The following is a 25,940-nucleotide window of genomic DNA, read 5'->3' as shown; positions in this document are numbered from 1 at the left end:
CTTAACAATTGAGGGTGGCTCTCAAAAGCTGAACTTGGAAGGTGGAAGTAGCTCAACTCTTTCAGGAGGGCCAGCATCCTGGTAGACAGGAAGGTAGGATGAAGAGGCCATAATAGAAGACATAAAAACCACCATGCCAAATCGTCAGTTTTAAGCCAGAAGAAAGCTGTGTTACAAGTGATGTTTCTGATCTGCTTGTGGTAAAGATTCATAACTGGAAAATAAGTATGTGATGGTTCTTCGTTGCAGTGTAAACTTAACTCATTAATTTAAATTACAGTGCCTTTTTAACAAGGAGAGGAAACTATAATAAGTAATGATTCTTGCAGAGAATGTGAAAAAATGTTAGAAATCTGTGCTTTGGGAAGCTGGAGAATGTACTTATAGTTAAGGATTAATTTTCACTCACAGAGATCAAAAAGGTCTCGATGAGTAAGATAAGTATTGAGTTTCAGGGTTGTATTTTTTCCCCTCCTGCCAGACTGTCTGAAACTTATCTCAAGTATCATGGTAAAAAGAGAAGTGGTGGGTAGACACAAAAATGTAATAGATATATTTTAGGGATAGAATATGAACTGCCTTTCTAAATGCATATCAGAAGGAGAATTTATTCCAGTTGAGTAGGTTTAATGATATAATTTTACCATATTAAATCATAATTGCTCTTTAAAAGAAAATAGAGATGCATGCATTTGCGCAACCAGAGCATCCCATCCCACCACATCCGAGTGGCAGCCTCCTTGGTACTTGTTGATTTTACACTCAGCTCACACAGAGCCCAGCTGTGGGATTCCTTTTGAAATTGAGTGGGCAGAGGGGAAAGGAAGGACAATCAGGCTGAGAAAGAGACTACATCAGACAAAGCAATGGCTTTGACAAAACTGTTTCCTGTTGCTGAGTGTACGGCACCCCCGACTATCCAGAACAAAGCCAGATTAGTTTTAGAAATTAGGTCATGAGAGCTGGCATGTAATGGCACATACCTGTCCTCCCAGCTACCCCAGAGGCTGAGTCAGGAGGATTGCTTGAGCCTCAGAATTTGAGAGTAGCCGCAAAATAGTGAGATTCTATTTCAGAGACAGAGGGGTTGGGGGAGAGACCTGTATTACTAAGGGGCTAAATAATATGCATTGCTATGAGGGTGGTAAATATTTTAGTAAATATTGATGGGTACTTTTGTAGCTTAAGTAAGTTCCACATTTCTTCTCCCTGCCCTTACCTAAAGAGAGCTGAGGAAGAAAGAGGCAAGAAGGACAGAGAACAGGGAGAACAGGCGGTTGATCAAAATGGAATTCGAGTTCAGATAATGCATTTTGCTGTAAGAGGCTTTGCATTATGAACTGAATTAGGTGGCGGTATGATTATCCATGAATGTATCATCTGTACCTGTGGATATGGACTTGAATGTTGGTCTTTTTTTAATACTACAAAAAAAGTCTGTTCAACTGATAAAAGGCAGAAATGTCATGTTTTAAAACATTTTTATTATCTCTTAAAAATATACTACTTACATAAAAAGACTACCATATTTCATTGAGGCTTTTGTAAACCTTTATTTTATACACCAATAATAAAGTAGTGCAAGCAAGTCAATTAATACATAATGCTTTCTCATGCCTTTGAAGAGATATCTCAGTTTTGGAGGTGTTAGAATAGATATTAAATGTACCCCTTGGGGCAGGGAGATAGCTCAGTAGAATAAGCACCTGCCTGGCAAGAGCAAGGTCCTAAGTTCAATCCCTGGTACCACACACACACACACACACACACACACACAAAAGTATAACTTAAAAATCTGTTAAACAATGTGTTCAGGTAACTTACAAGTTATAAAGCCTAACATAAGAAGCACCCATGAGTACTTTCTTTCCCAATCTAGATTTCACCCTTTATTCCTGACTTTTATTTCTTGCAAAAGCCCATTTGGTTAAGTCATTCTCCTTCTGAACTTTGAGCTTATTATTGCTTTGCTAAAACTTACTTAACACTGTTTCTGCTAAACTGTGAACTCCCAGAGGATACAGGCTGTCTGCTTTTTACCACAGAACTTGCCCCCATAAATGCTGGACTCCTATGACTGACTAACTCCATAGGCAGATACTGCTGGAGCCTTATTCACATTGTCAGACCACTTCCTCCAGGATCTTTGGCAGCCAGAAGTGGAAAGGATTTTGTTACCCCTTTGAATTTCCACTTAAGTTTACCTTTACTCTTCAGAAAGTAGATTTGCTACCTGTTCCTTCAGGGTATAGCTCTTCATATGCATACACTTGTGCTTGGTGAGCAAAAGCAGGGCTTTCGCTGTCTTGTAGCTTGGGACCTACCCAGTGACTGGCATGACAATCAAAGAAAATGGCACATTAATGTATTTGTAGCACTTTATATGTATTTTCACAAAATCTTCACAAATTGAGGTGAATGTTATCCCATTCAACAGGAAAACAAACTAAGGCTGGCATTCAAATCAGTTACTAAATAAATATCAAAAGAAGACAGTGCTGCAGCCAGATTATTCTGCTGTAGCACAATTCAGTTTTTTCTGTGTCATTCAAGGCCTGCACTTAGCGTGGTGTGTGTGTGTTTCGTATATAAATGGAAAAATAACATACACACAAAAACCATGTTTTTCCTAAAAGTGACATTGTGAAACTTAGTTTAATGTAGGAGACATGTTTATGTTCTTGCATGTTATCTGTTTAATTTTATATTGGATTTTGCATATTGCCTTATTGATTTATAAAAGATTTTTTATGTACCATAAAAATTAGGCCTTGCTTCTGGGTTTTGATATACAACTATCTTCCTGCTTTACTGTTTTAGTATTCTTTTGCCTGTTATTTTAGCCATATTCTACTTTAGTATACTTTTTTCCAACTCCTTCCTTCTTCCTAATTTTTTAATAAATATATTTGGAAATACATTCCCATCTTAATTCTGAGATTAAAAGAATAATACATTTTTGTTTCAAATATTACAAAAGAATAAGTGCCAGTCAGGAAGTCTTAGCAAATCTTCCCTAGCTTGGCACACTCATTTGATTGTTTGTTGTAGATACATGTTGATGTAGTTACAGTTGTAGACAGAGATGAGTAAGACCAGAAAATGTTCCTGGTTTTAAGAGAACTTCTGATCTGATGGAGAGAAATAAATATGTAAAGAGTCAAATCTCAGGGCATGATATGTTCAGAGAGTAGAACTGCCAAGAGGACCAGAGTGAGGAGGTAGGAGGCAGGAGGATGCTGTGTCCAGGGAAGTGGGATTTCACCTGACAGCTACAGGTTGCACTGCCAACTGTGTTCACATACAGGGAAGGGCATCCTGTGGAGGGAACAGCCTGACCTGGGACGGGGCGCTGAAGACTGCCGTACTTTGGTTCTGAGGGGAGGTGACCTGAGATCAAGGCGGAGAGGGAGGTGGGGGCAGCACCCTGCCTACAGAAGCTGTGCTGTAGAATTGAGCTTTTCTTCTGCGTGCCATGGGGAGCATTTGCAATTATGTAACCTGATGTGCACTTTCAAAAGACCCTTTTGGCTGCTATGTGGAGAAGAGATTTTGAGGAGAAAGTAGAGAAACAAAGAAAGGGTCACATAGGGGAAAACGCACTACGTAGAAATGTGGTCAGTAGATGTGTGGTGAAATGGAACTTTCACCGCTGAGGGAGCAGCACCGTTGTGGCTGCTGAGACGCCTGGAGATTCGGGCAGCTGGAATAAACACAGGTGTGACCCTGGAGCACAAGGGGGACTCTGGTGGGTGCCGCTCCAAGGAGGGCAGGAGGGGGGGCACCCCGCGTGCTTGGCCAGCAGGCAGCGCCCGCCTGCTCGTCGGTGATGGATGGCTGCACATTGTTCGGAGTGGAGCTCGGAGGAGGGCAGGTGGATGCCGCAGCCCCTGGGGATGCCGGAGGAGCTTCTGGGCCTGCCTCGCACTTTCTCCTTCCCTTGGTATTCTAGCCACAATACCAGCCCTGCATTCTGGCCAGCGTGCTGCCCAAAAAACCTTGGTATTCTTAGGCATGATGCTGTTCTCAGTCTGACACTGACATTTTCACGTATTTTAAACTCAGAGGACCCTGAATTTTGAGGAAAATGGAACCATTACAGTAGTTTGTGAACCATAGTGAACTTTTCTTTTAAGAGTTGAAGGAGTGTGAGTAAAATCAGTTTATTATTACAACCCTGTTTCATGAAGATCCACAAACATTTTTTTGCCCAGTCAGGGTTTAAGATTTTTGCCTTTGATTTTGCAAATGCTTCTTCCCTGTGGCTTTCAAATCTCAGGAGGCAGCACTGTTTCCCTTAGAAAGTACACAGGGGAAACTAGCCCTGTTTGTGTGTGTTTCGCAGGTGTTGGCTTTCTGCAGGATTCTTGTGAAAAGGACCAGTATTGCTAAGTCATTTTTTAATATAAGGAGGTCTATGTTTGGGCATTGAAATTAATTTCCCTTATCTCGCCGTACAAATAGCCACCCTGGATCCTTTGATTTATTACTTGGAGTGGTGCAGTGGCACTAAAGACAGAGGACAGGAAGACATCACCTCTACATGGCATCATTAGTCACAGCATTAAAAGCGTCCCCCTGCAGGGCTGCTCTGCCAGACTCTGCCGTGCCTGCACAGCACCCAGAGTGTTCCAGACACAGGGCCGTCCGTGGCTCCTGGCGTGCATGTTTCATTTCCTAGTAAATTACTCCAAACAGGCTTTCTGACTTTCCTTCCTAATATCACATAAGTGAACTTTCTAAAATGCAAATATAATCCCTGATCAAAGATGATCAGCCGGGAGATAATTTTCTTAAATCACATATCCAAAAAGGACTTGTATACAGAATACATAAAGAGCCCTCAAAACACCACAGTAAACAACAAAACAAAACAAAAAACTCTAATATCCAATTAATAAGTAAGCAAAAGACCTGAACAGAAATTTTAGCAACAAATATACACCGAAGGCAAATGAGTGTATGAAAAGTTGTTCTACATCATTAGACAGAAGGGAAATGCAAATTAAAATTGTGTTGAAAGGGAAACAAAAAACATCCAGGATGAGCTAACACTACATGCTTATTAAAATAGCTAAAATAGGGCTGGTGAGATGGCTCAGTGGTCTAAAGCACCTACTTAGAACAAGCTTAGCAAAGTACAAGGGACTGTGGTTCAATCCCCCAGCACCACATGCCAGTCAGCCCCGCCCCCTGGTGGGCTGATCTGGCCACACACACAAATAAATAAATAAATAAATAAATAAATAAATAAAAAAAAAATAAAATAAAATAAAATAAAATAGCTAAAATAAAAGCCATTGGCGATACTGAAAGCAGGAAGGGAATGAGGGCTTGTGCATTCCTGGGGAAAATGCAAAGTGCAGCAGCCACTTTGGAAAGCATCTGGGCAGGTTCTTAAAGAGTCGACATACAGCTGCCCTCCTGTCCAGTGTGCATACTCCCAGGTATTTGTCCTCGAGATGTGAAGACATATGTTCACACAAAAGTGTATGTGCAGAAGTTCTTGGAAGCTTTGGTTTGTAGTTGTCTCAAATTGGTAACATCCCAGCTTTGGTGGGTGATTAGGTGAGCCAGCCCTGGCCTCCAGGAGAGGAGTAATACTCAGCAAGAATCAAAGGAGTGTGAGCATAACAGATAGCTCAGAGCAGTCCAGAGTAAAGTGGTAACAGAAGTCACTCTCAAAGGATGGCATACTGTATGACTCCATGCATAAGACATTCTTTTTTTTTATTGATTTTATTGAGAAACAAATAACAGTGAGACAGTTTCAAAACCGATTAATGGGACAGTTTCAATAATTAATACATTGCATAGTGTTGTCTTTGTAGTGGTTATTTATAGTACCAGATGCAGACAAGACATTCTTGAGAAGACATGACTGTAGTGGCAGACATGATTGGTGACTGCCAGGGATTATAAGCGGAGAAGGGGTTGTGGCTATGATTGGATGGCTCATGGATGTCTATAAGTGGGGAGCGGTTGGGTATCCTTATTGTGCTGGTGATCATATCAACCTACACAGGTGCTAAAATTCATACACTGTCTCCCCTCCAAAAAAAACCCTCAACTTGTAAGTCTGGACTTACACACCTGGCTTGTAAGGCCGGGTCTCTGCTTGGGATTCATCCAGCTCTTTATCATCACTTTGGCCTCTGACAAGATCCTGAATATACATGGTCACTTGTGGATTTCCTGCTGGGCACCCTCGTCTTCGGCTAATGAGTTGTGTCCCTTTTGGCTCAGCCCTTAAAATTCTCCTGGCTGCTGAAAGAACACCAGCTCTGAACACCCAATCCTGGGTATTTCACGCTCTGTCTCAGCATTCCAGACCCTCATGGCCTGGCTGTTCATCTGCCATGCATGTCAAGGGGTGAGTCTGAGGACAGAAATTGCTACTTGTCTTAGTTACTCTTCTCTTCTTGCTGGGACAAATACCTGATACTCAAAATCAAGGAAGTAAAGTTTTATTTACCTCACAGGTGCTGGAGGTTTCAGTCTATATTCATCTGGCTCCAAGGCAGAGTGGCACATGGCAGAGAGCAACCTTTCATGACAGCAGCAAAGAGCAGAGAGCAAAATGAAGGAGTAGCAGCAACAATAGCTGCAGAGAGCAAGTCTGCCTCCCTTATGTTGCATTCAGTCTGTCTGCCCCAGGCTGGGAGTAGCAATCACACCCAAAATCCCAGCAGACTCACATCCATAATCCCAGCGGATCATGAATTAATCACAAACTCTAGAAGTCCGCCCCATGACTGCATGAGGCTTTGGAGGGACAAATAGACACAAACCATAACACTACTGCTCACCCTCCAGCCATGAGAAAAGAGCACAGAAAGCTCCAGAAGAATACTACTGAAGATAGGAGTTTGTACATGAGGGGTTGTCAGTCTCCGTTTTTACTTTAGGGCAGTAACCCAAGGTTTTAAGACTAGTATGCAGTAGTTCCCCTTCATCTTCAAGGGTATGCCCTCTGAGTCTCCACATGGATGCCTGAAGTTACAAATTAAGTCCTATGTATACTGTGTTTTTTTCCTTATAAGACATTAAGTCATTATTTATAAAGTAGGCGTTGTTGAAGATTATTAACAGTAACACATAGTAAAATAGAACAATTTTAGCAATTTTAAAGGTTATGTGAGGGTAATCTCTTCCACTTACCTTATTGTACTTGGACTTTTTCACGTCAAGGAAGCATTCATGACTTCTCTTCAGCTCGTCTAAGTTGCTAGCATCAATAATTTTATGCATTGGGGTCATTAGTAAGTAAATAAGGCTTAACTAGCACAGTTGCTATAATACTATGGTGTACTGTGTGATAACTAAGATAGCTACTAACAGGCAGGTAAGGTATACAGAGTGGATACACTCCACAGAGTAGTGATTTGTACCCCAGGAAGGATGAACAGAACTTGGTGAAGTTTCTTCACACTGCTGAGAATGGTGTGCAGTTTAAAACTCAGATTTTTTTCCTGGACCTTTCTATTTTCACATCATGCTTGACCATAGGTAACTGACAGAAGAGAAAGTGAAACTTTGCATAAGGACAGACTATTTTTAAAAAGACTAACTTTGGATTAAAAGTAAAATTATGTGATGTGATCATGACTGTAGAGGACTTTCCTGATGAGAAGGAATCAATGGTAAAATCCTTACTATGTCTATATATTTACCAAGCCCATTTTCCAAAATACCTTGGGGCCAGTCAACTTTCTGGAAGGAGAGAATCAGGTCCTATTCTCTGTTCCATTGCAGTAGTAAAAGTAACAATAGCATTTACATGATATTTACAGAGTACTACACCCTGTCTTAAGAAGAATTTTGCATATTTTAAATCACTTCTCACAGCAATTGTGGGAGATGATGTTACCACTATTGCCACTTCCCAGTTGAGCAAGCTGGTGAAGAATGAGAGCTCACTTTCCCAAGGCCATTTGTGTAACTGGGACTTGAAGCCAGGCCTCTGGATCCCATTTGCAAAGGGCTATTCTTGAGCATGGAAAGAAGGGACTTGAGCTGATTTTGTTCACTTATTCCTAGGGAGGCATCTTAGAACCCTTTGCATGGGCTGCCAAATCCAGGATGGTTTGGGGTGCTCTTCTATTCTCTAGCCAAGGACAGTTCCATATCTGTATCTCAATCATTATTAGAGAAGTTAATAGGAGTAATTGGAAAAGGAAGCTAATAACCCAGATTGCTCAGGAAGCAAGCAATAGAAAAGTACATAATTTGAAATACACATATAACTTTCAAAAGTGTTTGTAGCTATGTGTTCTCCTAAGATGCTCATCACCACCATCTGTTCTCATGACTGCCATTGGGTAGATGTGGGAACACGTGACCCACCTCTGCTGTAGGGTTCACCATGTTTTTTCACATGGGATCAGAAAGGGGGTTTACCCCAGCCCTGCCTTCCCCCACTGCATTATTAGGAGAAACACTTGCATAAACTTCAGATGCAGGCAACCAGATTTAAACTGTATCTCTGCATGTATTAGTTCTTACTGCTGAGTAACAAATCACCAATACCCACTTTCTAGCTCCTGCTTATGTAGGTCAAAGTGCAGGTGGTGGGGCTGGGCTGTATTCTGAAAGGATCTGAAAGCTCGCACGAAGTTGGCAGCAACACATTCAGTGTTGGCCGGATTCAGTTCCTTGTGGGTTAAGGGCTGAGGTCCCCATTCCTGTTCAGGCTGTTAGCCCAAAGCTGCTCTCAGCTTTTGGAGCCTGCCATCATTCCTTGCCACTTGACTGTCTCTATTGAAAGCCTAGAATCATGCATGGAATCCTTCTTGTAAGTTAAGACTCTGAATTCCTGAGGCTCTGATCTCTAAAAGCCAGTTTATAAGGCTTATGTGGTTCTCAAAGACACACTCAGCAAAGCTCACTCTCACTATATTGACTGATTGGGAACCCTCGTTCCAACTGCAAGTCCCCATCACCTCAACAGTTAGGTTGGTATGTGATGGACTTGGGGGGAAGCTGTGCCTATGCCAAGTGTAGGGTGGGTTTGGGTGAGCTCTAAGTACTGCCTACCACATTGCTTGAACACATCTAAAAGGTTCAGATAGAAACAAGGGTCAACTCTGAGGTATTTATTTTTCCAAAGTCATTATATAAATTCAAGTTCATAAACGGATTTTTGTTTATATTTTTGCCAAGAAGATACATTTTTTAATCATTGGGTAATTTTTTTAAAAAGCATGCTTGCATTTTGTGTATTTTCCTTTGCCTCAAATTAGAGAAGGAAGTGGATATAACATGAGCTTAGCAATGTAGTTGTGTATCACCTTGTATGTGTGTTTCATCTGTAGCACTACCTTATTCTGCTAATCTTTTCAACCTCTACACTGTCTACTAGAACCTTCTCTCTGATCTTTGCTTGGTTGATACTTGTACTTTAGGATTTTATTGTAAATATTCACTGCTTCTAGGTGAATTCCTAGATGGATTTCCCTAGAGTAGATTAAAGATGAGATGTCCAGTTGCTCTTCTTACAGTGCTGGTGCTTCCTTGCTAGCACCTCTTATTTCTGCAGGAGTTCCCTGCATGTTCTGTACTTTGTGTCCTGCTAATCTGTTGCAGCAGGAAAAGAACTATGGCTGCCTCATTCTCCCTCTGAAGCCCTGTTCCTGAGCATGCTCAGTACCAAATACATGCCAAAAATGGTGTATCCAGTGGATGGGTCTGAGGCATGGAGAGTGGCTAACTTTACCATTTGTTTGGAAAAGTTGCTAGAATGGTAAAATCAAATTAATCATGAGGTCACTGCTCAAGCAGTTTTTTGAAACGCATTTAGATGACAGTCATAATGCTCAGAAAGAGGAGAAGACACTCTGCAAATGATAGAACGAAAGAGGTACAGTTTCCATCTTGTCCTGCAAAGCTCACGGTGCTAGCAGGAAGGGGACAGCTGGAAAGTGTCCACACTGTGGGCTGTCTGGTGTCTGGGGCATGGTTTCTTGGCCTGCTGTTAATGTCGCATCACAGATACTTCTCTTTCCTCCCAGTCCTGTTTTACCAGCATCTCTGATTTTCTCATAAGCCTTCTAGCTTTACCTCCAAGTAGCCATAGTAATTGAATATCCACTAAAAAGCCGCTCGCTTCACCAGGCCTATGTGAAAATCAGCTACTCTGAACCTTGTTTTCCACCTCTGTAAAATGGATGCAGTGATTCTTACCTTGAAAGGTTTTGAAGATAGAAGTCACTGCAAATGTGTGAGCCACATAGAAGTGATCAACGCCATCTCCATTATTATTAGGTTGCATTGTTTGAAGTGTGGCTCTGCTATTTGGGCATGGAATTCACGTGCCTGTCTAACAACCAGTAATTTGGGAAATGATTATTGTTTTAATGTCCAAGGTTACTTCTTATAAATAACCTAATCTTTGGCATTGTGTTATGGTATCAGCGTGGTAGCACATGACTGTAATCCCAGTACACTGGGAAGTTGATGCAAAAGGATTGTAATTGGAAGCTTAACTTGGGCAATTTAGCAAGACCTCACCTCAAAATAAAATGTAAAAGAAGGCTAGGGTTATACTCAGTGCCAAGGCTCTAGGTTCAATCTTTAGTACCTACAAACAAAACAACTGAAAAAAAAAGCCACACACAAGCACATACACAAACAAAATCTCTGCAGCACTCTATAGACCCTGCAGACCCTGTACTAAATACATTTTTTTTTAAAAAAAAAAGAACCTGCATCTTAGGTTGTAACTCAGTGATAGTGGGTGAGCTCAGCTCATCTGAGTCCTCGAGTTCAATTTCCAGGACAGCCCTACTATACCCCCCAAAAGTCAAGTATCACTTTGGAATTGTTATCACTGATCCTATAGTCTACTTAATTTTTCTTTAAATTAAGTCATCATGTATTAAATACAGACCAACTTGTTCCAAATCTTTAAACTGAGAAAACATTTCATATGCAACTACTCCAAACATGTTTTTCTTTCATGACTCAGAAAGTATCTTGGAACTTTGTAGTGCCTCTGGATTTTTATTATGAACTTCAGTTAGCATTTCTTTATATCTGGCTAGAAGTTTTGGTCTGAAAACTTCTACCTGTTCTGTTCTTGGACTCATGCCACAAAAAAATAGTCTGTTTCAGTTAATCCGGACTGACTGTCTCAGTTACTTTTCTCTCGTTGCTGGGACAAGATACCTGACACCCAAAGTTAAGGAAAGAAAGGCTTATTTCACTCATAGTAGAGGTTTCAGTCCGTACTCAGCAAGTTCCAAGGTAGAATGGCACATAGCAGAGGGAAATAGCTCATGGCAGCAGAAAACAGCAAAGAGCAAAATGGCAGGAGGAGTGGCAGCCAGCAAGCCCCTCTCCCTTCTTCATACTGAATCCAGGCTGTCTGCCCCCAGCAGGATGTAGCACTCAAACCTATAATCCCAGCCTTGCATCATGCATTAATCACAACCTCTAGAAGTCTGCCCAGTGACTGACTACAGGAGGCTTTGGGGTCACACCTAGATACAAACCATAACACTGGCACTTGGCACCTATACTGTGGTACGGTGCACACTGGGCAGAAATGGCACCAGCCCAGTGGCATCTGTGCAGCCAGTCGGGATGGCCCTGGGCCCTGAGAGTTCATTCCTGTGGAGTACCAAAGGTTGCTCCAAGCTGTTGAAGCCTTTGCTACATTTCGGAGGAGATTATAGTAGGTAGTAACAAGGGCAAAGTGGATCAATTAATATTTCTTCCTTTTTTGTGTCCTATACTCCAGAAGGACATGTTCAATGAATTTTCCAGGCAAGTTAAACAGTCCTAGCAAACGCGGCATAGGCAAGTGGAGGCAGCTTCTGCTGTAAATATTTATTATGGGCATCGTTCTACCCAGGGTGCTGCATTCCCCTCTTTCCTTTTATTTCGCCTGCCTTTGAATTTGCTGAATGTATTTAGACAAGTGAGTGCATTGTATCCCCATGGCATGGGGAGTCCACATTTCCAATTCAATTCCGGCAGTGGACACTCGATGGGACAAAGGGGCAGGAGCCTATCCTGCCCTCTATTAGCTAGAGAAGCTTAGGCAAGTGACTCCTGCTCTCAAGGTCTGCCCAGTTTTCTCTCCTGTAAAATGGAGCGATTCTTTCTTTACAATAAAAGGAAATTTGATGTAGACTTAAAAAAATTTTTTTCAACACTATGCAGATGCTTTCATTTTTATTTTTACTTTAACCCAGATTAATATGCAAAATTAGGATGCCATTTACAGAATTGTTGGCAACAGTTCATCATATTTCTAGGTGAAGTATGTGAAAGTGATTATAGGTAATAAATATCTTTTTTTTAAACTTATTGCAGAGGCAGTTTTTCCACTGTTAATGAGGGTAATTTGACTTGGTTGAAAGATTGCAGTTCTTAAGAATTAATGCAGTAATCCAATTCAAAGATTTAAAGAGATCTAAGATTTTTCACAGGTCGCATGCTAGTGAATGTGCTCCTATCACATAGCAGCTAATGGACTTGAACGCCAGTCTGTCATTTACTGTTCCCTCACTGCATAGCAGCTTTGCCCTTGGTAGTGAGCATACTTTCCAAGCATTGCAAGTTATTTAGAAGTGTGGGGTATTTGTAACACTTTGGGAGATAGTATCCTATTTCCCATAGCCCCTAATTACTATAGAAACTGGGATTATCTTTCTTAATTACATGTTTGAATCCTAATCTGTGAAGGTCTAAAGAATATCAGGCTCAGAGGAGCTGCCTTCCTGCCTTGCTTTTTCAAATGAGGTCCTTTTGTTTTTGTAAATGTAGTTTTAAAAGTAATCCATGTATCATTGTGTTCATACATATAGGTTAATTCACGTGAATACAAGGGTTACATGTGTCATTTTCATAATTTTCCACTTTTGATAATGACCTATTAATAGCTAACAGTATTTTATAAAGGCTTATTTGTGAAAGATGTGGGAAATACTCTCATTTTCCAATACCCATTATGTATCCAAATATTAAAAATCCCACTTTGAGGCAAAGAGAAGCATGCGCATCTCTCCACATGGGCTCTTCAGACAGCATCACTGTGCTGTGCTCATAGACACCTTTGTTCCTTAGTTAGAGAAAGGACTAGTGCTCATTAACTGTGGCTCCAAGAGGTATATGCTGGAATGTGAGGCCACAGCATGTTACAAGGTGAGATCGGCCTACATCGAGGCAGCTGTGTGTGGTCTGGAATTCTTGAGAGGACAGGTAAGTCATAGAAGGGCTTTGGTAGGGCCATCTTGGTGTCCTGAACTGTCCTTGAGGATGTGGCTGGCTGGTCATCAATTTTGAAACCAAAGGGCTTGTTGTAGTTCTAGGAAGAGGGTCAGGTGAAGCAACAGCTTGTAGAGAAATGTTAGAACTTCACCTTTGGTGAAAATTGCTGAGGAAGGGAAGGAGGAAGGGAAGGAAGAAGAGAGGAAGGGAGGGAAGGAGGGAGGAAGGGAGGGAGGGAGGGAAGGAGGGAGGGAGGGAGGGAGGGAGGGAGGGAGGAGGGGAGGGAGGGAGGGAGGAAGGAAGGAAGGAAGGAAGGAAGGAAGGAAGGAAGGAAGGAAGGAAGGAAGGAAGGAAGGAAGGAAGGAAGGAAGGAAGGAAGGAAGGAAGGAAGGAGGGAAGGAAGGAAGGAAATTCATGATCCTCCATGAAAAAAAAGTTACAAATCTGTTTTGGATTTTTTTTAATGTTAGTAGTTAGCATCTAGAGGCATATAGTGGTCCCTGAGTTGGTGAACTGTTGGCAAATCTGGTAGAAGACAGATATCCCAATGTTTTATAGGCCAGGTTTTCCTGCTGGCATTGGGTAAGGAGGGAATATCAACAGTTTTGAAAGCTGAAATTCATGAACTGGATTGGCTAAGACATAGCAACGAAGAACCCTAATTTACAGGAGAACAGGTACTTCTTCAGCTTTAGAAAACTTCATGTATCTAGTATTGCTAGAAACACAGTGTGTGCAGCAGGCCCTTTTCCCTGATTAAGATGAAGACCGAGGTTCCATGGGCAAACGCGTGAGCAACTTGAGTGAAAAGAATTTCTTCAGACTGTATTGCGTGGATAATATTTTCCCAGGACTTGGCTGAGCTGGCGTGGAAGCACTGAAATAAAGAGATATGAAAACCAGCACAAAATGTCAGCGTGAAAGCAGGAGACTGGAAAGTAGATCAGTTAGTTTGGGTGTTGGTTTGCTTCTCTCTGAGCAGGCTTTATGCCTCAGGTAGCTAAGAACGGGGGCCATGAGGCCAGGCTGAGGTCCTCCCCCTGCTCACCACCTCCCTTCTTTCTCTCCTTCTCATCCCATCCCTGCCAAAGGATAAATTGCCCTCATCCTGCTAATGCTAATGGAAGACATTATTAACAAAAGGGAGTCCTTCATAAAAGAAGCAGAGATCTGGCAAGTGGAGGCATGACACCCTCATGCTGATAGTGGGACGTGGGTCAGGAGCTGAATATGGAAACAAATAGTACCTCCCTGGTGAGATGTCCTGCCATATTAAGGAGACATGTCCAGCTAGCTATATATATATTTTTTTTTCTAACAGTCATCTTTTTTAATGTTGTATTTCTCAAAGAAAGAAAAATAGATTTTAAAATGTAAAAACCTGTTCTTCAATTGAGTATGCAAAAATCTCATTGCAGTATTTATTCCAAACCTGCTCTCATAATGTTCAGTCAAGGAGAAAACAGCAAAAAACAGTTGTTGATGGACTTAGCCAGAACTGGATTAAATAAGCATTAGTCTACTGAAGCTGATTACAGGAATATGAAAATGCAGTATCTTAATGGTACATATTTTTATGTGGCAGCTCAGTTGCCTTTCATTTTGCAGCTAATATGTCTATTCTTATGAGTCATTTACTTCTTTAATTACCTTTTGCAGGCAAGGCACCATGGTATATTAATGTGAATGATTTTTACTGCCAGTTTATCATACAATGCCCCAGAAGTTGAAAGGCGTAATTGACTTGGAAGAACAGCTCATGAAGGAAACAATATTTAGTTGACAGTTTTCCTTGTACTCTCTGTTGACGTTTATGAGTTTACACTATGCTAAAGGAGTAATAAACACAATTTTCTTTCAATAACAGGAAAGGGTAGCTTCTAAAATACATTTGTGGAAAACACATTTGTTCATTTCTCGAATAATATGAAAATAACACATTTCAAGTGATAAGACTTCTCGGATTGCCAATTGAATTAAACCTTTGAAGGTGCATTTATAACCTGTCTCAGAGCATTAGGAGATATTAGGATTCATGTGATTGAATCAGTTTAATGAATATTTAAATTATATACAGATTTGAGTAAGTCACATTTAAAGCTAGGTGCTATTTGGTGGAATCCTCTCTACGTCCTGGTGAAAGGGAAGCAGAAAGGAAGCCTGGGAATTGGGAATTTTCTGGAGGAAGATTTCCCCTCTACAAAAAGAGGGAAAATCTGTTGGTACATTTTGGGAAAATAAAATAAAGAAGGCAGGGCTCATCCAATGCCTTATAAGGCCTGGCTTCTGAACAGTTAAAATAAAGCACTGGGTGGGTCGCGGCCGCTTTGGAATCTGGAATGGTGCCCGACTTGAGCTTGACAAGCGCAGTTTTGCTTTAACCGTCACTTCTGCGGGTCTCTTGGCCCACAGCTGGTCCACTGGCTCTGGGCAGGCCCTGGTTTGGCGTACTGGTTTAGAGGGAGTTAAACTTTTCACAGTTTTCTGGATTGTTTGCAGTTCAGTCCTGTGCGACATAATGAAAGTTTTCTAGCCATCTGTTGTTAAGCTAGTGGTGAGCAAGGCCAGTATATCCAAACAAAGTTCTGGCCTGCTGTAAACTGAACCTGTCAGTTTAGCATAGCTCCGCTGACCCCTCCAGCGAACAAGGCAGCCCTTGGTACCAGGCACTCACTGCTGAGAGCGTTCAAAGGGGAGCTATTTTGGGTATAGGGGGTGGGAGCCTGTTTACTTTTTCCCTCTGTGTTCCTCTTACTGGCTTGGACTAGTTTATACTTAATCTCTAAATGGATACTTGTCCCCCTCCTTTTTTAGAGCAGGGGCATTACTTCTTTAACAGGACATTGTAACTTTGGGGAAGAGGAATAAATGTCTGGGAGTGTGTGTGCGAGAGTATGTTCTGTGCAGGCTTTGTGGTAGTGTTCCTCAGGGTTTGGGGACAACTTGCGCAGGCAGAGGAACTCCTCCATTTATTACCTAGATTATATAAATAATTTTTTCATAGCTTTAAAAGGACTCTCCCCCACTTTCTTCCTGCAATGCATATTTCAGCTCCAGAAGCTAGTATAAAAGTCAACTTAGCAGAGCAGCAGTAGGAGGGTGCTCCGTGCAGTACATTGCATTACCTGATCTTCTGCTCTCATCTGCAAGGCTGCCACTGATGGCTCGGCCTCGACTTAAAATTGTTTCACTATTTCTTGGTATTTTTCTCTTCTGTAGTAGTGTTTCCTTGATTATACATATATAAAGTATTCCTATATACATCCTTCATAAGAAATATACAGATACAAATGAATATATTTTTATATATTTTACCTATATGTAAGAATATGTGTATATAAATAAAATACATGTGTTTACTTTCTTCATCTGTCAACATCTTTCTAGACCTGCCCCCACCTAACTGTCATGGGCTTCCTTTTGGAGATCATACCAGGTATTTTCATTTTGACTTTATGGCCATTTATTTTCTGTCCGGCACTGGTCACATTAAAAGAGAGCCATAGAGATCGACCATCACACCTCTGTGTCTGTTCCTTGTCATTAAAATATCCAGGGCCATCAGCCACTGTCATTGAATCACTGTTTCAGCCCCTCTCAAGGACACTGTAGCCCCTTCGTGTGAGAAACAGACAACAGGCCCACAGGACAAAAAAAAAAAAAAAAATAAAGTCAGGGACAGGATGCATATTTGTATAACCCCCCAAACAAGATGGCTGGACTCAGTTTTCACTGTGATCAAGGCCTATACCCAAGGTAGGAATCCATAAGTGAGACCCACACAAGCCTCCCTGATTGAGGGACAAGGAGTATTATACTAGTGAGAAATATTTGATTTAAAATTTAAATGAATGCACTTACTTAGGAATACCATAGAGTCATAATCTGTTTTTAAGGTGACTGACATATAAAGTGCTTTTTTCGTTTCAAAATTGAAAAAAAAATATTCGAGTAGCATTTCGGATGTAAATGTCAGGTGCAATGTAATGTGTACTCAATCCAAGAGTCAAACAAATAACCTTGGTATTTAGGACACTGCCGTTTGGAACACAAATCTGTTTTTGTTGTGTGCCTTTTTTTTTAAGGAGGACTACATTAGGAGGTCACCTATTAGCTGTGTTTTTGCTGTCTTAAACTCAGCCCTTCTGTCTATTAAAATCAAACCACTGTGTAAACATTCCAGTGTTGTTCTTGGTCTCTACAATGGCCACAGGGATCAGGTTTCACCTGCCTGCACATCTTCAAGCAATTAGAGCAATTAGCGTGAAGCCATTTCACATTCAAGGATTCAAGGTCTATGGTGACATTCAAGTCCAGGAGAAGTCTGAAAGGGAGAGAAAGGAAGGGGCCTGGAGTGCAGCTACTAGTCTATGGCCCTGAGCAGGCATTTGCTCCTTTAAAAATGGTAGCTCTTTAATGATGTTATTATGAGATCTTAAAATGACATATCAAAAGTTGTTTATATCAGAAAGACCCAACAGTCATTTAATTACACTAATGAAGCCTTTATATGCAGCAGAGTTTTTTAAAGGACTTCTAGTGCCTTGAGAAACAGTGTTGCTGCTCCTTGCATCATGGTGGCAGCGGCAGTGTGCTTTGTGGGGGAAGAATATGTTTTAAAATGTGCAAGGGAATTTGCATTTTGCTTTTACGGTAAACCACCCTGTTTGGGGTAAATGTAACAATTACAGCAATGGAATATGGAATATTGAAGTTGGGAGATTTGGGGAGTAATGTTGAAAGCAACTATGTTGCTTTTTTTAGAGAATTGTGGTAATTTAACAGATTGAACTAGTACAGTTTAAGCAAAATCATCAACTGTAGCACATCACATTGCTGTATAGGCGGGACAGAAGGTGACTTTTAAAAAACATGGCTTAGAATCTCTTAGGGTGTTTGTTTTTTGTTTGTTTGGTTTTTTTTTTTTTAACATTTGTAACTTAGTTACCCAGGAATTTTGTTTGCACAAGGCAAACCCTAAACTGATTACAGCTTTTAAAATTGAGACACACATTTTAAAATCCATATTTCACTGTTGTTTTAGCATGCAAAAAGAAGTGGGGGAGCGCTAATTTTAAAAAAATCTCAGCACATTACAAAAAAGATCTCCCTTTGCAGTCTCAGAGGGTGTTCACAATCAGGAATAACCGCAGGCTAAATTATAATGTGGAATTCTTGTGTCCTTTAACCTGATGCTGCCTGTTCACATTTTGTGTTTGTTAACAAACAGATCTAAGTGCAAAATTGTTCTGAGAATTGTTTTTTCATTATATGCATTGACTTTAGTTAAAATAAGAGGCTTTATCTAAAATAAAATTGTACACTTCCCTGAAAGCTCTTGCCATCATTCCTTTAAAGAAATGCCCTCGTTGGCTTAAACGCTGGCAGGTGAGAGCCGTGACACATCCACAGCAGAGAACAGATCCGTGTGATGGTGACAGGAGCGTTGGTGCTCATTCACGACATGTGAGCTGTCCAGTGCCCTCTGGCCCTGTCTCAAAGTACTCAGAGCTCTGCTGTTGAGGGCTGCTCCTTCTGGCCACCCACGTCCTTGCCTGGGTGCCCAGTCTGCACCTCCTGGTAGGGTGGTACAGAGCAGAGGCAGGGCATGCCAGGAAAAGGCAGCGTGTGGGCGTGGGAGCCAGCATCCGCTCACACACCTTTCCCCTGCCTCTTGAAAGGGACTGTAGGAAATGCTTCGCGCATCCCAACTGGATCACCTGAGTTAGCAAGAATATTTGCGTTGGATACTCCACCCCTGCAGGAAGTGGGTGGCAGTGTGGAGGCTCCTGAGGCTGGGACAGGAGGGAGGCAGTGAGCCTGATCCTTCCCATTTTTTCCCCAGCCTTGTCCTCTGTGTCTATGATCTGCCTTTTGAACTGTTTTTGTGGCTGATCAGTTCCACCTAATATGTCTCTTGATTTCTGCTATTGTAATACTCAGGCGACATGCTGTTCTCTTCATTTTTATAAGCTTTAGATGCTTCTGCCTGTCATATTCTGGCGGTTTATCTTCGGCGTCTGGATTTGCTTTCAGACTTGAATGTCTATCATGCTGCCGTTGCTTTGAATGTGAGATCAAAAGAAGATGAATTCCAGTAAAAATTTCCTTCTATGAAGAAAAGATTGGGGCCTATGTAAACATCCCACTGACAGCTCGCAATGACTTATTTTAGCCGAGTATTAGCACCTGCGTGACAGACGGTCCAGCAGTCCACGCTCAATAACAAATCAGTCGCTTCCCTGGCAGAAGAACAGTGCCTGCCACAGCAGCAGCACATTTTCAGGGGGATACTTCTCTACCTCCTTTTTTATTGAATATGGCTGTTCAGCTCTTCATCGTGTTTTTCAAGCTGGCTTGCTGTATGCTCAGTTCATTCTTCTTTTACGGTAGCTGTCAAGTTACTTGGGTGACAGAAGACAGAACTTTGATAATTAGTTTGGGGTGGGTTAAGGAGTGTTCAAGGAGCCAAGCTAGGCATCCTGAGATAAACAGGTCATTTGGCTGATTGCAAGGAAGGAAAGTGTAAGGGAAGAGCAACAAAAGTGAGATCAAGGGCACATCCCTAGAATGCAGGATGATGTGTTCTTTAAAAATACATGTGACACAATCCTCAAATCTGCAAAATCTGAGTTTTCTTTTTTTTTAAAAAAAAAATGCATCCTGCCTATGTAAATGTCACCACAGAAATAGCTCAAGAGCAGGTTTCCCAAAACCCTACTGGTGTGTGTGTGTGTGTGTGTGTGTGTGTGTGTGTGTGTGTATGGGCTCTTTGGCTAGGGCTTGGTCTAGCCTAGCCAGGCACATTGCGGTGTGTCTCTGCTTGTAGACCTGGAGTGATTTAGATACATGCCGCATTAATAGTTCCTTTAAGCCTAAATGCAACTTTGAAAATTACCTGCAAGCTTCAACTGATCTTTCAACTTTGAAAGTGAAGAATTACTTGAGGAATTCTTGTGGTTTCTTTGTCATTTAGTGAGCGCCCAGCCAGCTACTGTGGAGGCAAACCTCTGTGAGCTTGTCTACAAAGGGCAATGTTCCAGTGTGTTTTCTCGAGTGTGCTTCAGCCGCTCAGCACTTCCTGTTTATTCAAACATCTTTTTTACCACTCGGCAACCCCCGCTTCACAGAAGCAGCCAGAACCCATCTACAGCAAGAGGACAGAAATCCAAAGGCAGACAGTACAAGCTCACTCCGTCAAACTCTTCATTTTCTCTGTAAGTGTCCAGAGAAAAGGCAACAATTTCACTGGGTTAAACTTTTAAACTCGGGATCTGTGCTTGCGCTGGCATTTCTGTGAAGGCAAAATAAGATGCTCTGACTTGTTTACTGCTCCGTTGCTTTCTCTCCTCCCTCTCTCCATCAAAGCTTTTGTTGTTCTGGAGATCTGAGACGCCTGGCTCCTACTAACTCCTTGTTAATTTGCTCTTGCTTTCCAGTGTCTTTGGAGCTAATCGGTGAAGTAGCAGCCATGTGTTGTCAGGAGAGTTTTACAGGCTAAACACAGATTAGAACCTTCTCTCCGCTTATTGTGACATTGTTTTGTGTTGCTTTCTTTCTGTTCCTGTTATCATGCGTAGTCAGAGAACCCGGGGATGATCCCTGTATAATTCTGCCTGAACAGAATTGTCCTCTGATACAGCATCATGACTCTGTCGTCATTTGTGACTCCGTCTTGATAATATTTGTACCAATTTCATGCCAATAAAAGTCAGGCTGCTGAGACTCGCACGGTCATTAGCTCATCCATAACACTATTGTTTAAGCAGAGTGCCCTGCTACGAAAGGGAAGAGCAAGCCTGCCTCACTTTGCCACCATGGCTTTTAACTTTGATGCTGGGAAGCTTTTTTACAGTTTTTATCATGGATAATTAGTATGGCTGGGAAAGCCCTGGGTCCTGGGCTGTAAGAAGATGAACAATTCTCTTAGTTCTGCTGCAGAAATGACTTAAATACGTGGTGCACTACTTTCTAAAAGGCTTCTGCCTTCACTGCCCATAGTCCTCCCCTTGCTCTCTTTCCCATTTTGCACCCCCATACCCAGACCTCCAGCACGAGGGTGACTGCTAAGCCAGGTGCTAATTTTTTAAAAACTAGTCAAGGAATAGACAAGAAATGAAAAACTGGCTCTTTTGATCTCAGGAGAATTATTAGTGTTCTGAACCTTGTTTGTTAGTTCCCACCCTAAATATCCTTAAATTTTAGTGTATGAAACACTCCATTAGACTAGAGAAAGAAATATGCTCTGTAGATGCCCTAATCTGTAATGGAAGAAACATTAGCAAAAACAAAATAAGTTTGTGTGGATCTGTATTGCTGTGGCTATGATGGCTTTTTTAATGTTTTGAAGTTGTTCTGCTTTATAAGGAAAAAAAATGATGTTTGTGACTGCCTTAAGGACAATTTGTTTAACAGTAGGAGTAATTGCAGGGAAAATGGAAAGAGTGACTGGAGGTATTTACTCAGATGTTGGTGTAGGTGTGGGGGCTGAAAACGCAGTGTGGGAACAGTGGGCTGCTTTTCTTGGTATCTCAGTCTATTTGATGACCATCAAATTTCCCAGCTCGCTGGTTTTGTTTTTTCTGGATGGCATGTTTGATTATTTATCAGAAGGGGAAGGGAGTAGCTGAAGCAAATAAACATGTGACCAAGGTCTGTTTTGTTTTCCACTCAGAAAGCCGTGCCCTTTAGCAGATATACAGAAAATAATAAGAGTATTGTTTTATGATAAAAGGAAATTATAACAGTCTTTTTTTTAAGGCAAGGGAGTTAACCCTTAAGGCTCAGGAGCCTTTTTTGCCTTCTGAGAATTTGCAAGTTTCTTATTTGTTTGTTTGCTGGGAATTAATCTGTGATGGGGTAGGATACTATGGAATAGGATTTCCCGTACTTCACTTACTTACATGTGCCTCAGGAGTGTGACTTTGTGGTATATGAGAGCAGAATTTAATAGTGGCACTGTTGGGCACATTAGTAGCACAGAACTTTGGCTCAAGGCTGTCTCCTGCTTTTAGCTCTAACTATGATCAGTTCAGCTAGTGGAAAATACACCAGTGTCTGTGACCAGTATACGACATTAAGAAATGCAGCCGGTATCTTGCTCCTGTCTAGAAGTGCAGGCAGTGGTGTAAGACGGCATCTGCTTGTATAATTGTGTTCCTCAAAAACACCTTTTACATTACACAGTCTGTATTACTGTGTAATGTATTTCATGATCTTCAGTTTGTCGCTAAGAGGCTGGGAGAAAGGATCAAATCAATTTTTAGTTTGGAGTTTAAAATGACCAGGCTGATGCTTATCTTTTTTACCATATTTTGTTCATTCCTGGGTGGGCTTTGTGTGTATGGGTGTTCACTGACACACATGTGCTCACTGGCCCATTCTTTAAAAACCAGGGCATGATCTTCTAGAGGGGCACCCTGTGTGCCTGGTCCTCACACAGTGCCTGGGCCAGGCGCACTGAGCCCTATAAATCACAGCTGAAAATCTCTCTCACTGCCTATACTGTTTTGGAATGTGGATGGAAATATGCATGCAGAGGGATTCCCTCTTCATTGACTATATAAGGGAAGAGCATGCCGGGCTGATAGCATAAGGCTTCCACCAGGCTTGTCCAGCAGTCTCCGGTGGCTTTGCTGGTCAGTGGGAGGACTGCAGTGGCAGAAGTCACTTGCCCCCATCCTGTCTTCTCATTGCAAGGCACTTGGGTTAGAGCATCACACTTTGTACTTATGCAGAGCACTCAGTCTGTAGAAATCAAAGTGCCTGACTAATGTTCACTTGTTAGGACGCAGAACACCCTTGGGACATAGGTAGGCTGTGAGGTTATCCTGCTTTTGAGGTGGGAAGGTGCTGTGCTGTTACAATAGTTTCCAGTTTCCAGGCGTGTCTGCATTTAACACTCAGGCCAGCCCTGAAGAAGGGTGATCAGGATGCCATGTGAAGCATTTTTCCTGTGACACCATCACCCCTGACCACAGGCTGTCTCATGAGAAAGTACTCTACTATTCAGGCAGGGGACTGGAAAATACAGCGTGTGGGTGAGCTGCTGGTGGTGCCAGGAGGGAGGGTCAGTGAGGGCTCTTCATGCTTAGTTTTAATCGATTTAAGGATCAAAGTTAGTATATTTTTTTAAAGGTACAGCATGGGCTGAAACTTTTATTTTTTGTTTTGTTTCACTTTAACTGAACGTGATGTTAGTTATTTAACCCCACAAGAATCAAGTTGGTATGTTCTTTGCAAAAAAAAAGCAGATAGTACTTATTGTCTGTGCCAGTGGATGGGTCAGAATTTGCTGTCTGGCTACAAGCTCTGAGGGGGGAGTCTGAACTTAGGTGTTAGTGGGCGCCTCTGCAGGCCCTTGCAGTGGTCACTGAGCTCTGTGGTAAGCTTATCCCTTGCTGCTGAGAGGCTTCTGTGGAGGTTTTCCCAGAAGTCTCTCTGGCAGGGCTGTGGTGTTTGGTTCTTAGTTCTGTTTCTTTGTTGGAACCTGAATATACAAATTAGATTTGAAAAAAAAAATCTGTAGACAAAATGTGTTTGAAAGTAATTTTCATAAGACCATAAATGATAAATGATGACTTCATTTATTCTTAAGAAAGCTATTCTTAAGCAAGCCATCATATGGAATTGATGGAATTATACTTGATTATTGTTTTACTATTTTCCTAGTTTATTATGCATGTAATCTTCTGCTGTAAACTTACTGCTTTCATGATCAATAAAAAATGCACTTTTTAAAATTACTTAAGAAATACTTATGAGTGTCAAGCCCTACCTTATGTACTTTATGTGTATTAATTATGGCATTCTGTTTCAAGTAATGAAGAGACTAAGCACAGGGAGGTTAGATAACTCATCCAAGATCACACAGCTAACAAGCAGTAAAGGTGGGCCTCAACTATAGGCCCAGTGATTGCTTGGCACTTAAATATTCCATATTCCATAGAGATACATTCATGTTTTTAAAAGCAAACTATTTTTTTAGAACTACTATGATTCTGTCAGGGTCAGTAATTCCCCCAAATTCCCAAGGAACCATTATTTCTTCATGCTTGGAAACTCAAGTTCCACCTTATGCTAAACTGTGGTTACTGGAAGTTCCAAAGGTCACTGACACCCTGAGTGCCACTGTGAACACCACTGTGCACTGGGTGAGCAGAGTTTGCTTTAAACCCCCACCTAAGAAAGTCTCTTCAGTTCCTTGACCACATACCAATCTGTTTCTCTTTTGCTATCTTCTATAGTCCCCATATGGATAAAATCTTTTTGAAAGTTTGCTACAAAGTGATCTTGGAGTGTGGCTTAGATTAAGTGAATATATTCTGAAGTTGTCTTCATTTTTAAGAACCTGCTATGTCAAGCAAGTAGTTCTGCTCCACGTGAGTAGAAGGGCTCCAAGTCCATGAATTTAGGGAGTTGGGGCAACGTTTCAGTTGTGCCAGTCTTCTACAGTGGAGGGTTTCTCTCCAGGAGGGGTGACCTTCAGCACGTCATATAAACACTTTGCTCACACAAAGCAGATGAGAACCCATCCTGACACAGCTGGCCTTCAGCATGAGCACTTACCTTTGCTCCCTGGTCAGTGGCATTGCCACAAGGGTCCTCATCACCTCCTGCCTTATTCTTTGCATTTTCAGACAGCCATTCCAGCTGTGTTCTAAGTTCCCTGAGAGAAAAAAATCTGTACTTTCCACTAACAAAATACGTTCTCCTCTGTGAGGGCTAAGGTATTGTGCATTCTAATAATAGTTTCATTTATTTCCTACTCATCTTGGACAAGGTACTAGCCAAAAGCTTTGCCTAAAATTGTCAAATAATCTGGACACTTTAAATTCTCTGGATCAGTGTTTCTTTAAATGTTACCTAGGTATAACAGTACCTCAAAGAATGGTAACCAAAAAAAGTGATACAATAGGCCTGCATTTCTTAGTACTTATAAATATTCAAAACATGCAACTTTAAAAAATGTTTAAAAATCATTTTCCTGATTTATTTCACGAATCAATAGTCTCTACTAGCGTTCATTTAAGAACATGAGTTTTTAAAGAGCCACATGTGCAAACATCATATTATCTCCCTAGTGTGAGACCCTGAAAGAGTAATGAAAATCTAAGTTACAACAGATACTGTGAAAGAGAAAGTAATTGTTCAATGGAAAGAAAAAGCTCGGATGAGAAAAGGACAGGTGAAAGAAGGGAAAAAGATATATTTAGGTGTGTATGCAGGATACTTTGGACAATTGTACTGTCAGTTTCTGCAGGTCTTTTGAAAGGAACAGTTAATGCTTTTGAATTTCTTAGAACTTCTTTGTTATTGTTTTGCTTTGCTTTTTTTTTTCTTTAAATGAATTTTACATGTTTATATCTGATAATCTGAGCAATTATAAAAATACAACTATTAACCACCCCTATTATCACCAAAATATGTGGGCACACATTTATATAATCTTAACAGCACATAAGACTATAAGGTGGAAGGGCCAACCAAATAGCTCAGTGGATTAAAGCTCTTGCAAGCAAGTGCTCGGGCCAGAGGTTTGTTCCCCAGGCCTGCCCTGTCGGCCCTGCCCCTCGGGTGTGATGAGACAGCAGTTGAGACTGGGTGTGGTGGCGCACACCTGCAATTCCAGCTCTTGGAAGGTTGTAAACAGGTGGATGACTACAAGTCCGATCTAGTAGTGAGACCCTGAACACCCTGTAGACCCTTCCCTAAAATTTAAAAAA

At 41.4% G+C, this 25,940-nt stretch overlaps 1 protein-coding gene across 11 annotated transcripts in view; it reads left to right on the top strand.

Moving 5' to 3' along the window:
- Nucleotides 1-25,940, top strand: part of Foxp1 (forkhead box P1) — a 588,512-nt gene that overhangs the window by 401,874 nt on the left and 160,698 nt on the right. For 2 of the 11 annotated variants that reach the window (XM_023713288.1, XM_004629499.2), the window contains exon 1: nt 20,250-20,432. The exons of the other annotated variants lie outside the window; for them this stretch is intronic. In XM_023713288.1, the coding sequence (XP_023569056.1) occupies nt 20,250-20,432 (183 nt within the window). Of the gene's footprint in view, nt 1-20,249; nt 20,433-25,940 lie in introns of those variants that run through there. 11 annotated transcript variants of the gene reach the window in all.

This window comes from Octodon degus, unplaced genomic scaffold (assembly GCF_000260255.1).
Source record: "Octodon degus isolate 3935 unplaced genomic scaffold, OctDeg1.0 scaffold00030, whole genome shotgun sequence".
In the NCBI taxonomy this organism is placed as follows: domain Eukaryota; kingdom Metazoa; phylum Chordata; class Mammalia; order Rodentia; family Octodontidae; genus Octodon; species Octodon degus.
The sequence above is the reverse complement of the archived record's forward strand: the minus strand, read 5'-3'. Positions and strand labels throughout refer to the sequence as shown.